At 45.6% G+C, this 16,049-nt stretch overlaps 1 protein-coding gene across 3 annotated transcripts; it reads left to right on the top strand.

The window, feature by feature from the left end:
* The first annotated feature begins 8,914 nt into the window (after nt 1-8,914).
* KCNJ15 (potassium inwardly rectifying channel subfamily J member 15) lies at nt 8,915-14,198 on the top strand. 3 transcript variants are annotated; one of them, XM_054290065.1, is made up of 2 exons: nt 8,915-9,030; nt 13,052-14,198. In XM_054290065.1, exons 1-2 carry the CDS (start codon nt 8,915-8,917, stop codon nt 14,196-14,198), a joined length of 1,263 nt encoding a protein of 420 aa, XP_054146040.1. The 3 variants fall into 3 exon arrangements, with proteins under 3 accessions (XP_054146040.1, XP_054146038.1, XP_054146041.1); XM_054290063.1 differs by having other exon boundaries at nt 8,915-9,051; XM_054290066.1 differs by lacking the exon at nt 8,915-9,030 and adding an exon at nt 12,624-12,691.
* Nucleotides 14,199-16,049: the final 1,851 nt, after the last annotated feature.

The raw sequence follows: 16,049 nt of genomic DNA, 5'->3' as shown, positions 1-16,049 counted from the left end.
TTTATGTTTTGTTGTTTTCTTTTTTTTTTTTTGGCCAGAAAAATTTAAACTTGGTTTTTTTTCCTTTTCTTTTTTTTTCTTTTTTTTTTTTTTTTAATTTTGTTTTGATATTTCTGGTTTGGCGAGAAAATCCAAAAACATGGATGTGCACCAGTACTTTCATGCTATTTCCTCCCTTTCAGAAGCCACAGTCTCTGCAGCAGACTGAGGGGTCTGTGTCATGGAAATTGGCAGGGATCAAGCAATTTGGGAGAGCAATGAGGAAAACAAAGATTCTTTTCCCTCTGATTCCTTGGGAGTTTATCTGGAAGACACAACAGAGCAGGGCTGTGTAACCTCCCAGTCAAGAAACTCAGGAAACAGCTTCTTCTTAAAAAAAATCAAATTTTTGCAGATATATGAGTGACAATAAGCTCCTGTACAATGTTAGCATGTTGCTGATGGAAAGGATAAATAATTAACCTGGCTTATTTTAATTTCCATCACCTAAGAGTGAAGGGATACAAACCAGCCCACGTCTTTAAATCCATGGGCTAATTTCAGCTTGGCTTGGCAGGTGAACAGAGGCTTCAGAAATTATGTTCCAACAAGCTCCAGGAAAACAGGGAGCTCTGTAAGTCAGAGAGGATTTATTAATGCCTTTCCTAAGAGGAAATCGAGGAGAACCAGCCTTAACCCCATGGGAATCCCCATGGAGGCCAGAAAAATGGAAAAGGCTTTGGATGGAGCTTGTGTGTTGTTACAGCCCTTGGTCCACCAGATTTCCCCAAATTCAAACCCAGGTTTGGAGCAATCTGGAGCAGTGGAAGGTGTCCCTGCCCATGGCATGGATGATCTTTAAGGTCCCTTCCCACCCAAACCATTCTGGGATTCCATGAATTTGCTGTTAGCCCAAAATACCCCGTTAAAGGACACGGCTGAGGTCATTTCCACTCAGAACTCCCCAATGTTTCTCACCATTAATCTCTGATTTTCTCTCAATCCTCACCTAAAATACCACACATTCAGGAGTGTGAAGGACTTCATACGAACAGAATGGAGTGTTACCAACCAGCAGGTACTTTTGCTTCACATTTTTTAATTTTTAAATGTCCTTGGCACTCCACAATTCCAGTCCCAAGCAAGCACTGGGGCTCAGAACCTCATAAACCTTAGGAAAAAAGCATTCCCATGGAGAACACTGAGGTTCTTTCCCATTTCTGCTCTGAAAACACAGGTATAGCTAAATACTTCCTTCTCCTCTGCATGGTCAAATTATTCTGGGACCCCATGAATTTGCTGTTGGCCCAAAATACCCCATTAAAGGGTATGGCTGAGGCCATTTCCACTCAGAACTCCCCAATGTTTCTCACCATTAATCTCTGATTTTCTCTCAATCCTCATCTAAAATACCAGCACATTCAGGAGTGTGAAGGACTTCATACGAACAGAATAGAGTTTTACCAACCAACAGCTACTTTTGCTTCACATTTATTAATTTTTAAATCTCTTTGGCACTCCACAATTCCAGTCCCAAGCAAGCACTGGGGCTCAGAACCTCAAAAACCTTAGGTAAAAAGCATTCCCATGGAGAACACTGAGGTTCTTTCCCATTTCTGCTCTGAAAACGCAGGTATAACTAAATTCTTCCTTCTCCTCTGCATGGTCCCCCCCCTTAAAATGTGCAGGAGTGGAAAAAAGGGCATTTTTCCACTCATTGCAAGGAGAGTAGGGAAGCTTGGCACACGAGTGAGCTATGTACTGGAATTTGGGTGGGTCTAGGAAAAAGCACAGACTTCAGTGGAAAACATATATGGGTGTGTGTGTATGTGTGAGCAAAGGCCTTTTAAACCTTAAATTAACCACATCCATGGATTGGTCAGCAACAAAATTAAATTAAAAAAAAGAAAAAGAGGCAAAGCTGCCCTGAAACAAAACTTTTGGGCAGTACTGAGGATAAGTAACGCTACACCAATGGGGAAGTGTCACTGGTATCTTTAATTCTTGCCTGACCCCCTCAGGGGAGCAGGTGAAAGGCTTTGGTTTGTAAATCAGAATTTTGGTGGTTAAGAGGACCCCCGTGACCACTTCTGTCCTCTCTGAGGGGCAGCAGGGTTGGGACAGGAGTGGGGACAGGGATGGAGATGGGGACAGGGTGTGTGAGCCCCAGGGTGACCCCAGCACACCTGTGGGAGGTGTTTTAGCAAAGGGCTTTGCTCTGAGAGCACAGCCCCAGGTGGTGGTTCCTGGGCCTTGGGGATGTGTCCCAGACTGGGCATTTGAGGAAATTATTTTATTTCAAGATCTAGAGACTTTATTCAGGTAATAACATCCCCCAAAGGGGGATGTGTGTGAAAGAAGATGCATCCAAAACTGACTTTAGATAGAGCAAAATCTCCCACTGTAATCTTTTAGGTTTGCAACTACTTGTGCTTTACAGAACTGGGAATCACAGAATCGCAGAATCTTCTGGGTTGGAAGGGTCCTACAAGGACCATCATACCAAATTTTTAAGGGAATGATCCATCCAGGGACTGAAACCCCAATCCCTGCTGTTTTTAGCACCAGACTCCAACCAGCTAAGCTCATACACCATGGAATGATATTTTAATTAAAAAGTACTTTAATAAATACTTTTAAATAAAAAATACTGATATTTAATAAATACTTTAAAATTTTCATAAAAATATTTTATGAAGTATTTTAATAAATCTCTGAATTCTATGTAAGTGCACATAAATGTTTGCCCATGAAATATCACACCCTGAATCTATTGGACACTCTTGAATTTTCTTTCCAGAATTTAAAAATTTGTAAGTTTTGTTTAGGTGAAGTAGTTTCCAAACATTTGAGATGAAGCACAGGTTGCTTTCCAATTTATCAGACTTTGCCAATCAAGGGAAATGGGTGATTTATGCAATTTGAAATCTTTGTAGTGCGCAGAAAATGGGGTAGGAATGAACATTTTTGAAGATATTGTGCCCCTCGAAGAGAATATTGCTCACAATTGCTGTAATTCACTGTAAAATAATTAGTTATCAAAAAATAAGTCAGTTATATGTGCCAGTAACATCATCTGTGCTTTGCCTAGGAGAGAGAGACATCCAATGTAAAAATAATTTAGGTTTGTGTGAGAGAAGTGGGTACTTTGTCTCACAGGCTGCATTTTGTCAGCATGAGAGAAGAGTCTCTTTTTGAAAACATTCTCCGCAGTGTGAACTTGTTCACACAGGCAGGGCAATTCTTCATAACCAAATAACTTCCTGAGAAAATCAGCTTACAACAAGTTTTAAGATGAAACCCTGACAAACCCATCCTTCTTTCTTGGCAGTGTGCTTCGGGTGATGGCAAACATCCCTCCAAATTCACTGCTGTGCCCTGGCCATGCAGAGATGACAAAAATTTGGATTATTTAGAGGGTTACTCTGTATTTATCATTTCTCTGCCTTCATGAGGCAGCACAAATCAGCTACAACAAACTGTTTAAAAGGATCCAGGAATTCTTTTATAGGAAAAACTTTACTCCAGTAACAGCATCCACCTTCCTGCTGGGTCAAGGTGTGCTGTTTCCCCAGTTAGATTTGATTTTGTCCACATTAGGAATAAATGAAAAAAAGGTTACCAATATATTAAAATAAATTCTTTTTTTCTCCTTACCAGCTTCATGGCCTTTTGAACCCTACCATTACTTTCAATACTATGGAGGTTTTTAGATATTTAAAAGACACAGGAATTTTAATATTTTTTGGTGGAAAACTCTTCTCATAGCCTGACATTTCAGTGTTGAGATTTAGTGGCTGCACAGAGATGGAAAATTTGAGGAAAATTTTGAACAATTGAGCAGGTTTATCTCTGCAGAGTATGTGCACACAATATTTGTGGGGTACTCACAGGGTAATTAAAGCAATTCTTAATGAGCTCGTGGTGTGGGCTAAAGGAGAGCTGTGATTTACTGGAAATGTGATTTATGGGGAGAAAGCAGAGCAAAATCTCACCCTGCAGGGAGCCTCACCCCCATGGCCACACCTCCACCCAGCTATGGGAGAGCCCTGGTGTTCAGTGACTAATTAAAAACAAACCCCAACTTGACTGGGAGGCAGAGCAACCGCAAATTGTTAATTAAAAAGAGAGCTGCTGAGCCCCAGGATGTGTTCCTGTCCTGGTGGGGGTGGGATGCAGACAGGAGATGATGCTCTGGGGGTGCTGGAACCTGGTGGCTGATGTTGGGTTTGGGGCGCCAGGGGATCTGGAGTGAAAAAAAATAAAGAGGGGCACAAACCACTGTAAATTGTCTGCTCTAACTGGTCTGAAAACCCTGATAAATTGTCTTTCCTGCCTCAGCTGAGAGTCAGGGAGAAGCAGCAGCCCTGGGGAAGGCAGCCTGCAGCTGTTTTATCCAAATTTTGGAACGACCAGCAAAGCGCTAACTTTTCTCTCTGCCATGGCTTGGCACGCTCCTCTTCATTTTCAACCACCTGCTGACAATTGAAATTAAAAATCCAGAGGAAATGTCTGTTTTTGGGTTTGTTTGCTTGCTTGTTTTTAAACAAAACCAGATTTTTTATTAGGCCAAGAAATGAATTTGGAGGGAAAAAGGCAAGCAAACAAGAGAAGAAAGCAGAGCAGTTTTCTGTTCCACTAACCCCTCTCCAGCTCTGAAACAGATGCAGCAAATTTCACACCAGCTGCAGACTGGCAAACCAGTTGCTCTGAGTTTGAATTTATTATTATTATTATTATTATTGCTATTGCTCAAAGTGTTGAAGTGATGGGTGAGTACTGAGGTTAAAAACAAGGTGCTGTCCTTTATCTGCTGTGGAAAAAGGGAAGTGAGGACGCAGCCAAGCTATGGTGAGCAGGGAGTGACAGTCCCAGCAAGCTGTTCATGGAATCCTGGAATGGTTTGGGTTGGAAAGGACCTTAAAACCATCTCATTCCACCCCTGCCATGGCAGGGACACCTCCCACTGTCCCAGGCTGCTCCCAGCCCCAGTGTCCAGCCTGGCCTTGGGCACTGCCAGGGATCCAGGGATGGAATTCCATCCCAGCCCTGCCCACCCTGCCAGGGAACAATTCTTTACTCACATCTCACCCTCTAAGCCCTCTTTCAGCTTCAAGCCATTCCCCTTGTCCTGTCCTTGTGGAAAGTCCCTCTCCAGCCCCCTTTTAGGAACTGGGAGCTCCTATAGGGTTTCCCTTGCAGCAGTCCAGTCCAATCCCTTTGTTCTTCTGCTGACCGAGGAGGGAATTCCCTTCCCCTTGAGCTTTTTCCAACATAACCTCAGCAGTAAATGGCTTCAGACTAATTATTTTCTATCTCATTTTCTAATGAAGCCGCCACCCTGTGACCAGAATACTGAAAGGAAACACAGACACCCCTGATTTGGGTACGAAACCATGAAACTCCTGGCACATGAGCTCATGCAGGCAGATTTCACCTGGGTAATTCTTGTATTTGAGGGGTTCCCAGACAAAGGGAGGAATGCTGAATCTGACTCCATGTTCTCAGAAGGCTAATTTGTTATTCTATTCTATTCTATTCTATTCTATTCTATTCTATAATAAAATATGCTAAAGAATAGAGAAGGGATACTTACAGAAGGCTAAAAGAGAATAATGAAAACTCTTTCCAGAGTCCTGACACAGCTTGGCCCTGATTTGTCATCAAGTCAAAACAATTCACATGAAATCAATGAAACGACCACCAATTTATTTATTGTTTATGCACCAATTTATTGTTGGATAAACAATCTCCAAACACATTCCAACACAGCAAAACACTGGAGAAGCAAATGAGATAAGAATTGTTTTCCTTTTCTTCTGAGTCTTCTCAGCTTCCCAGGAGAAGAATCCTGGGCAAAGGGATTTTTCCAGAAAATATGACTGTGACAGGTAGTTTATACCAGGCAGTATCCAAAGAGGCAGAAATCAAGGGAAAACATGCTTTGGGGCAAAAACCTCACCCACCGTGAGCCCAGGCCTGGAATCAGCCAAAAAGAGGCAGCACCAGTCTCTGTGGGTGCCTTTTCCCTGGGAGCTGTGCCCCAGCAGCCAGAGCAGCTAGCTGGCCAAGGACCCGTTCCTAAAAAAGGAATTAAGTACTTAGGAAGGACTTAGGTAGGCCTGAGTTGACTAAGTGAAAAGCTATTCTGCAGAAAATCCCTGCCCAGCTCCTGTCTGGTGCTGGAATGTGTCCAGGTGTCTTCATCCCTGACCCTCACCCTGCTGGATGTCCAGGCATGCCACAAAACACCTCATGGATTAATTGATCTTGTGTCTGAGCAGGAAGAGCCAAAAAAATGAAAAACATGAGGCATTCCTTGGCTTGCCTTCAATCTTCTCCCAGCACATCCCCTGCTCTCCTTCTACACCTCCCTCCTGCTCCTCAAACCTGCCACTTGTGTTCCCAAATCTGGTCCTTGGAGGTGAAGCTGAGACTCTTCCTTGAGTCTGAGGCTTTGTTCCCACATTTCTGACTGCTAAGGAGCTGGGAAGATGGGGAGACCTTGCACTACATGAAGCTTTGCAAAGTTTGAAAGCACTGAAAACAGAGTTGTTGCTGCCTGTGGCAGGGGGTTGGAACGAGATGAACTTTAAGATCCCTTCCAACCCAAACTCTTCTGTGATTCCATGACTTTCTGATGTGATGGAGAAGTGAGGAATAGGTGGTGTGAACCTGCAGGGAGATTTTTGCTGAAAATAAAGCAATTATGCTGAAAATAAAATAATTATGCACTCAGCTACACATTTCTCTTGGGGTGGGGTAAGCACTCTTGGTTTGGAGTTTTTGATTCATGAAATGGGAAGGGGAGAGGAAAGGGATACAAAACAAAATGAAGGAAAACAGGATAGTGAGTGATACCCTTGGGGTAAAGAGAAATACCTCCAGGGAGGAGGAATGACAGGATTTAGCTGTTCCCCAAGGTAATCCTGGAAGGGGAGAGTGGAGGAATAGTGGCAGAGACTGCGCAACAGGACAGCAGTTGGTGTTAAGCTCTCTGAAAGTTTAGTCCTGGCTTTGTAGTGGCTGCTAAACTCAGCTGGGATGGGACATCACTCCTGTGTCAGCTCCTTCTCTGTGCTGAGGTGTTTGATGTTCCCACAACAGCCCCAGATGTGACTGGAAGTGGAAGTGCAGGGTATGAACTCAATAAGCAAAAATGCAACAATAAATGTCCCTTTCAGCCATGCAGAGCAGCTCTGGCTCTACCCAACTTCCCAGAAACAGAGAGGGCAAGATCCCAGGAGTCTGTTCAGACTTGTCTGTGCAGAAAGAGCCAGGGATGGTTTGCACAGCAAGAATGAGGAAAGGGTTTGTGGGTGGGAAGAGCATCACAGCACAGGCAGGTTCTAAATGCTTAACCGCGCTCTCCCAGTGTTTGAAAAGATTTTGGAGCAACAATGTGCCAGCCAGGGTGGCATTCTAAAGTATTTTGTACTGCCCTGCTGAAGAAAAGCCATTCATAAAAAAATAAAAAAGAAAGACAGGTTTCTGGGGAACCTTTCTCTCTCTTCTTTTTTTTTTTTTTTTTTTTTTTTTTTCTCCAGCTGAGCACAAAAAGGAGAGTCTTGTGATGTGGGGAGTTGATTAATTTCTTCCTGAAAGAACATTTTGGGATACTTGGCCAAGCCCCTGCTCATCCTCAGAGCCCAGGGCAAGGCAGGAGGGCAGGATTTTGGGAGGGTGGATGTTCCTTTGCAGTGTGTGAACTGCTCACACCCCTGCAGGATGTGCTTTTTCTCCCCTTGGAGGCCTTGGGAATCACTGGGAGCTTCTCCATTAATTTAATAAGCTTTGAGTCATCTTTTGCCTCCATTCTGCCTTCTTGGTTGTTTTTCTATTTCTTTACATCAGTGTAGCTCCAAAGGCTCCTCTGTGTAAATCCATAATTATTGCAAAGCCTTGCACCCTGTCCTGGGGAACGACAGCATTCCTGGACAAATCTCCCTCAGAAACAACACCCATGACACTTCTCCAGCTTTAACCCATCTTCCATGGCCAGCAGGTAGAGACAGATGGATTTGGGGTTTTGCTTCTTTACCACTGTTTTGTGAATGGTGTGAGTGATGTAAAACCCATCTCTGGCTTTAGCAGAGCACCCCTCAGCCCTCCCTGTGCTCCCCAGTATGTTTCCCTGCTTTCACTTTCTCCTGGTACTCAAACTGGGAAGAGTGACCATTCCCAGGGCTGCCCTGGGCTGATGGTGGCTCCACGGTGGCAGCTGCGGGCAAACTTTGGGAGCTGATTTTGACTTGAGGATGTATTTATGGTTCTCTTGCCTCAGTCTTTTTGTGAGAAAAGCCAGAAATGTGTACATTTACCTTTCCAAGCTTTTCTGTCACCACTCCCCAGTGGGTCCTAGCACTGAAGGGCTCCTTTTGGAGCCCAGTGTCCAGCTGTGTGGCTGTGCCAGAGGCAAAGCACCCTTCTCCAGCCTCTCCTTGCCTCCCTCCACTGCTGTGAATTCCAGAGCCATGGAGGAGGATTTTGCTGGCTGACAGCTGTACAGCATAACCTGGTGCACAGCCCAGGGGGAGGAGGACGTTCATGCTACGCGGAGCACTGAGAATTCAGGAGGCACTTTTGTAACCTACTGAACCACATCAGACCCAGGAAAGATCTGAAGATTATGCAGCCCTCCTCAATGTTTTCTTTCCTCACCCCCTGGCTTTTCATTTTCTCCTTGCCAAACCTGCTAATGGTTTTTTGTGTGCTGCTTGAAAAAACAGCTCAAGTTCTGCCCCCGTCTCGGAGTGGCAGCGAAGCATGCGTGAGGATTTGCTCCAGTGGCAAAGCCACATCTGATTGAGGGGAAAAAAATGAAAAAAAAAAAAAAAAAGAAAACAGCTGAGGCCCTTCGAACAAGTCATGCTCCTGTAGGCTTTTAATCACTTGTGTCTGCCAAGAGAGATCTTGCACAAGCAAAGCTGGCTCCATGCAAGAGGAACATTTTTGCATGTGTGCAGGCTGGCTCCCTGATAATGTGCTCCCTGGAAGCAGTGGCAGTGTGCTGCTTACACCCCTGGCTGCTGGAATTACCTTAAGGTCAAGGTATTCATGCTTGGTGGCTTGGTATGTAGCTCTGTGTTTTATTGGCTTTGCCTGCGCTGCACTTGGAGGCTCCTCTGGCTGCTCCAAAAGGGCTGGTGAGGAGAGGAGGTAATTCAAATTTAGAATGCTAGACAAGCCTGAGACAATTTCATTTTCTTCCCTCTTGACGTGTTTTACCTTAACTCTGCTTCAGCTCAGTTTTATTTGCAGCTCCACTTTGATTTACAGCAATTAAAAGTAATTTATCGGTGTAAAATCAGTGAGGGAACAGACAGAAGTTGTTCTTTTAATTTAAAAATGTATATTACTCTATTAAAATTAAAAATGTATATTACTCTATTATTTAAGCTTGCTTGCTCAAATTAACTCACTGTGGTAGATGTGCTTTATGATTTAGAGTGAGCACAAACCAAACAAACCAAAGTATTTTGTCTGGAGTTGATTTTCAGCGCAGAGAGTGTGAGGTGCTTCTATAAGATGGGAAATAATGCAGGCGTTATAATGTGGTTTTTTGCACACACAGACACCCATAAATAATTTATTTTGGGATATTATAGTGGTCACTTCACTCAGGAAGCAGTGGGGAAGTGGGGGCAGGAGAGAATCTTCATCTGAAGCCTTTTTTTTCTTTTTTCTCCTGGTGGTTTCATCAGAGTTTCTTCCCCCAAGTGATTACTGCTGGCTGCTGCCACTGATAAGGGAGGCAGCGTGACAGATCCTCTCTTCCCATGTCACTGTGGCAGAGAAGGGAAGTATTTCTGCAGGGAAAGGAAACCAAGAGAAATTTCCCTGGGGAGGAAAAGAGCACTAGAGGAATTCAGGATCACGCAGGAAAGAGTGATGTGAGAGAAAAAAAAAAAAAAGAAAATAGGAAACAAATCAACACAAAAAATACCCTGCCACCAAAAAAAGCACCAGGATTTGGCTGGGATCCATCTCAGGAAGTGGCTGTAAAGCTGAGTAACTTTGTCACAAATCAGGGGAGGACACAAAACGTGATGAGGGAGCTCTGAAAAAGCCTCATTCACCTATGGCAGGCTCCAAAATTTCCCCCTCTGCCACATGTGGGATCAATATCACACATGGGACAGGGAGATGGACAGTGAGGAGCAGCCTTGGCTGGGAGCTGGAGCAGCCTGGAGTGGGCCAGGCTTGGCCAGGGCTGCGCCAAAACTTCACTTTTTAGCTTAAATCCTGAAATAGCAAATTTTACAGCTCTGTTGGTGCAGCCCAGGGAAGAGACTGTGCATTGAAAATTCCTTCCTTCCTCCCATCTTTTGGGGGGAACTCTTCTGCCGTGGCATTTTGGTGTTGTGTCTATGGTGCTGTCCTTCAGCAGGTCTGGGAATGTGGGAGGGTGCTGCAGTTTCAGGATTCTTTTCATTTGAGGCTCTTGGACAGGGAACAACCTATTCCAGGGCAGAGCAGAGAGAGGGCAAGGAATCTTTTCCTTCCCTGGGAGGGTGGGCAGGCCCTGGCACAGGTTTTCCAGGGAAGCTGTGCCCTGGATCCCTGGCAGTGCCCAAGGCCAGGTTGGACACTGGGGCTTGGAGCAGCCTGGGACAGTGGAAGGTGTCCCTGCCATGGCAGGGGTGGCACTGGGTGGTTTCAATTCCATTCCAACCCAAACCATACCATGATTGTGTAACTTGTTGTTCCCACTGCATCTCACACCTAAACCAACCCCTGGTGCAGGATCTGGGTCTCCTGGGCATGGCAGAGCCATGGGGAGTGTGGAGAGCTGAGTGCCCTTGGGCCATCCCTGCCCTTGGACATAACTCTGGCCCTGCTCCTCCAGCCCAAACCCACCAGCTGGAGCTCCAGGGTGGGATGGTGGAGCCTTGGCTGTCCCCATCCCTGTGACCTCCAGGGCAGGAGGAGCTGTCAGCCCTGGGAATTGCTCCCAGGAGCAGCTCTCCAGGTAGGCTGAGCTGGGGGTGGGATGGGGATGTGCCTCCAACACTGGAGCAGAGATCCCAAATACCTCTGGCACAGCAGGGAAAATCGTTCTGACAGAGCAGGTGAAGTCTAAGGGGAGGTGTGCTTGAGAGAGAGAGGTTTACTGTTTTCAGAACAGACTTTGGGCTGGTTTTAAATCCATGTCCTGTCCAGGGACAGGCTTGGTGTGGGGGAATAAACTTTTGAGCATGTTTTAAATCCATGTCCTGTCCAGGGACAGGCTTGGTGTGGGGGAATGGACTTTGGACATGTTTTAAATCCATGTTCAGTCCAGGGACAGTCTTGGTGTGGGGGAATGGAGCCTCTTCCCTAAGGAACATGCACTTGCTGAAGGGTTTCCCTTTAGAGGCTGCACATTTTTGCCTCCCCCTGGCAGCAGTGCTGGCTTTGGGCTGGCCTGAGGAGCAGTTGCATGTACAGTCCTTCCCAGCCCCCACATTTCCTCCCGTTGTTCTTTTTCAGATCACTTGAAGGTTTTTTCCTGTTTATTATCCGGACATGCTGCGCTCTGTATGTTGATTTGACTGTCACATAAGGAATCTCCTACTGGGATCATGGATGCACTCCTTTCTTACATAAATATGTATCTGTGGCAATGGTTCAGGGCTGTGGAGGAGAAATGTTGGTGATTAAACCAAAACTGGAACGAGCTGCAGTTGTTAATGAGGGCTAAGTTTAATTACCCTTTCCCAGAAAACCTGCAAGAGTGTGATGAGTACAGTCACAAACAAAAATTCTCCTTAATTGACATAACAGGAAAAGTACTTCAGTGAGCAGTTATGCTGATGTCCTGGGCTGGCACATGTGTGTCCCACAAATATATCTTGTACTTCCTGCAAAATTCTTTTAAGTAGCTATAAGGAAGACATTATTTTTTTTTTCTTTTAGTTTTTTTTTTTTTTCCAGCAGTTGGCGAAAACTAATCACTGACTTGGAGGCTCTTTTTGAGGAAAACAATGGGACAAAACAATGCCTTTTTGTGAGACCTGCCAAAGCACAAAGGATGCATGGGATGTTTTTTTTCTTTGTTGCTTTTGTCAGCAGGAAGTTTTGTTGTTGGGAACGACTATAACATGCACTGTCCTTGCTCTACGTAATCTCTGTCTGGTCCTGTGAGCAGGATCCTGCTCCTGCCTCCTCCAGCTGGCACGGGCAGGGCTCTGCCTTGCCCCGGGGGCTCTGCCCAGCCCCGGTGTCCGCGCTCTCCCTCTCCATCCAGCCTGGTGCCCAGTAAACAAACCCAGGGGTCTGGTGCTCCAGTTGCTGGGGTCGTGCAGGTCAGGGCCCATGTTTAGAATGCTGACTTTGTGAATTACTTTCTTTTTTTATTTTTTTTTTCTTCCCTCAGACAGCTTAAAATTTAGGAGTGCTGTCCAGTGCAGGCAGCTTCAGAGCGTGGCACCCAGGTGTAAATATTGCAGACCTCGCCTTTGATGTGCTCAGGTCTGCTTTGTTTCCCTCTAGGTTGGTTGTAGGTCCGTCACAAAGAGCCAGATCCGACTGAGTAAATCACTTGTGGAAGTTAATTGTTCCCAGTGAAAGCTGGTCTGGCTCATTCTGCCTCTGTCGCAGGAAGGGACAGAGGTGGTGAGCTGGATCTGCGTTCTGAGCCCAGCGACTCTAATTCTGATCAGATGTCTCTCTTCAGGGCATTAAAGAAAACCTGCTCACTAATCAAAAAGAGCCTCTTCTCTAGAGAAAAGTAAGGAAAAAAAATATATATATTTAATGCCTTTTACAGAAATAAAGTACTGATATAAAATTTCAGCTTTGACAAATTTCTTTTGCAGGCTATCATAAAAGAAACCTACTTCTCCGTACTTGGCAGGCACCAGAATCAAAGAATGATTTTTTTTTTTTTCCTGGAAAAAGAAAAAAAAAATCAAATTGTTTGTGATGTCAGATACTGTACAGTGGTAACTTTATATTCCAGCTGTTTTCATTCCTTGCTGCCGTGTTTAGATGATGCTTGTGCTTCTCTCCATCAACATTTTCAAATACTCCTCGGGGTCAGCTCTGGCTTCATTAAGCAGCAGTTTTCTTTGTTTTCTTCCCTCCCCAGGACTGAAGCAGTGAGGATGGAGCCCACGAAGATCAACATGTCCCGCGTGGCCCTGGTCAACGGCGGCCTCGACGGCGCCATGCTCAAGGCGCACAAACCGCGCGTCATGTCCAAGAGCGGCCACAGCAACGTCAGGATCGACAAGGTCGACGGCATCTACCTGCTCTACCTGCAGGACCTGTGGACCACAGTCATCGACATGAAGTGGAGGTACAAGCTCACCCTGTTTGCTGCTACTTTTGTCATGACCTGGTTCCTCTTCGGGGTGATCTACTACGCCATCGCCTTCCTTCACGGCGACCTGGAGATGAACAAGTTCTCACCGAAGCGGGAGCCGTGCGTGAAGAACGTGGATTCCCTCACTGGGGCATTCCTCTTCTCCCTGGAGTCCCAGACAACCATTGGCTATGGATTTCGTTTCATCACCGAGGAGTGTCCCCACGCCATTTTCTTGCTTGTGGCCCAGCTGGTCATCACCACCCTGATTGAGATCTTCATCACTGGTACCTTTCTGGCCAAGATCGCCAGGCCAAAGAAAAGGGCAGAGACCATTAAATTCAGCCACTGTGCTGTCATCACCAAGCACAACGGGGAGCTGTGCCTGGTGATCAGAGTGGCAAACATGAGGAAGAGCCTCCTGATCCAGTGTCAGCTCTCTGGGAAGCTTCTCCAGACCTACGAAACCAAAGAAGGGGAGAGGATTCTGCTTAACCAAGCCAGCGTCAAATTCAACGTTGACTCCTCTTCGGAGAGCCCATTTCTCATTTTGCCTTTAACCTTCTACCACATTTTGGATGAAAGCAGCCCTCTGAGAGACCTCACACCTCAAAACCTCAAGGAGAAGGACTTTGAGCTCGTGGTGCTCCTGAATGCCACGGTGGAGTCCACCAGTGCTGTCTGCCAGAGCAGGACTTCCTACGTCCCCGAGGAGATCCACTGGGGCTACGAGTTCGTGCCTGTGGTTTCCCTCTCCCCAAATGGAAAGTACGTGGCGGATTTCAGTCAGTTTGAGAAGATCAGGAGAAGCACAGATTCTACTTTTTACAGTGTGGACTCTGAAAAGCAAAAGCTGGAGGAGAAATACAGGCAGGAGGACCAAAGAGACAGAGAACTGAGAACAATGTTGTTACAGCAGAGTAATGTTTGATTGGATGGACAAAGTATTCTGAATAATCCTTTTTCTGCAAACTGAAAAAAGAACTTTCTGTGCTGTATGTCTGCTGTGAAACCAGAAGTGAAGCCCTTTTCAGGATTATTTCCTTTTCAGTCCTATTTCAGCAAATAGCTTTGGTGTACAGTAAATCGACCCCTTTGGCTGAGTTGTTAATCAAGTATTTTGTAATTAGGCAGGATTTCTTTGTTCCTGATCGTGACTTAGCAAAACTGGGTTTGTGTTAAACCTCTGCCTGATGCCACCACTGAAAGCAGACACGCCACTTTCCGTTTGGAAAGTGAAACTGGACTCACTGTGCTGATTCCCTCAAATATTTATTTGACGTGGTTTTACTGTGAACGTGCAGGGGCAGCACACAGCACTGCTAGAGGATAACGTGCTCCTTTGAAATGTGTACCTTTAAAATGTAAATTCTCCTACCAGGGATCACCTGCGTGGGGATTCCTGGCACTGAAAGTAAGTTGATTGAAGAGACAGATGGTTGGATGTGGGAAGAGCTGCAGGGAGGGGTTAAACTCCTTAAATCTGGAAGGAATGTGACAGAGCAGTGCCGGGTGGTGGGGAGGAACACTTGCTCTCTGTCTCTGCTGCTCAGAGCTCGTTCTGTGATTGTTTTGGGATCACTCACTTTTCTTAACCTCGCTAATGCCTGATTTATATCTGATAGCAAAAAGGGGAGATGAGGGCAGGACACACACAGGATCACAACAGTAATCACCTAGGGTTGTAGCTGGCTTTGAGACACCAGATTTTTATCCAATGTAAATAGTTTGTAACAGCAGCATATAACAATACAATTCTACAGATTGCTTGCTTTGCTCCGGACCGTATTTAATTTTGGTTAAAAGAAAGCTGTGTAATGTCTGTAGACAATATTTACTTTTTCTGGCAGCCATAAAGGACAAGCATTCCTTTCATCCAAATCAATTTTGGTCTACTAAAACCATTCCATTAATAAATGAATTTAATTTGAGCAGTTCCTGATCTCTTTGTGGCATGGGGAGAGGGTGAGGTACCCCAGAGATGTTGAAAGAGCTGAATGCTTGAGGGAGGCATTTGGCTCTGGCACAGAGCCCTGGGAATTTTGCAGGTCACTGCAGTGGCCAGAGGACAGGTGACAAACCAGTGGTGTCCACGTAGCATCTCTGTTAGAGAGGCTTTTTTAATGGGAATTTGAAATTATTTCTGACTCACATCATTTTTGCAGCTCTCTGAGTTCTAGAGATTCTGCTCCTCTAAAGATTTGGCAAGGAAAAGCTGCTTTAAATGGGTCTGGTCTGAGAGCCACCAAGGCTGACAATGATGAGAAATGGGGGGGTTGGAACCAGATGATCTTTGAGGTCCTTCTCAACCCCAAGCCTTCTGTGTTTCTTTGACTTCTGGCATCATTGCACTTATTTTTCTTTACCAGTGGCCTGGTGGAATGCAGTGCTGCAGGCTGCCACACAATATCCTATAAAGCAAATAAATCCAGCCAGCTGAGCACAGAGGTGGCACCAGGGACGGATGTCAGGAAGAGAGGAGCACACACTGCAGGGGCCTGTGGGATATCTGTGAGTGAGGCAGGATGGTGGTGGTGAGGAGGGGAATGAGGCACTTACAACTGCTCATTTATGTGAATTTTTAGCTCTCCTGTGGGGGAAAGCATACACAGAATCATAGATCATGGAATGGTTTGGAAGTGGTCATCTTCCACTGTCCCAGGTGGCTCCAAGCCCCATCCAAGCTGGCCTTGGACTCTTCCAGGGATCCAGGGGCAGCCGCGGCTGCTCTGGGCAGCCTGGACAACATCCAAGTACTTGTTTGAGAAGATAAAATTCACTT

Source organism: Melozone crissalis, unplaced genomic scaffold, assembly GCF_028551555.1.
Source record: "Melozone crissalis strain CALT ecotype California unplaced genomic scaffold, PUWL_Pcris_2 ptg000075l_1, whole genome shotgun sequence".
NCBI lineage: Eukaryota > Metazoa > Chordata > Aves > Passeriformes > Passerellidae > Melozone > Melozone crissalis.
The sequence above is the reverse complement of the archived record's forward strand: the minus strand, read 5'-3'. Positions and strand labels throughout refer to the sequence as shown.

Excerpts from the sequence above, each read along its gene's own strand:
- KCNJ15 (XM_054290063.1), top strand. The coding sequence starts at position 8,915 with ATGCAAGAGGAACATTTTTGCATGTGTGCAGGCTGGCTCCCTGATAAT. Across the intron at positions 9,052-13,051 it reads TATTCATGCTTGGTGGCTTG|GACTGAAGCAGTGAGGATGG; the intron begins GTATGTAGCTCT and ends TTCCCTCCCCAG.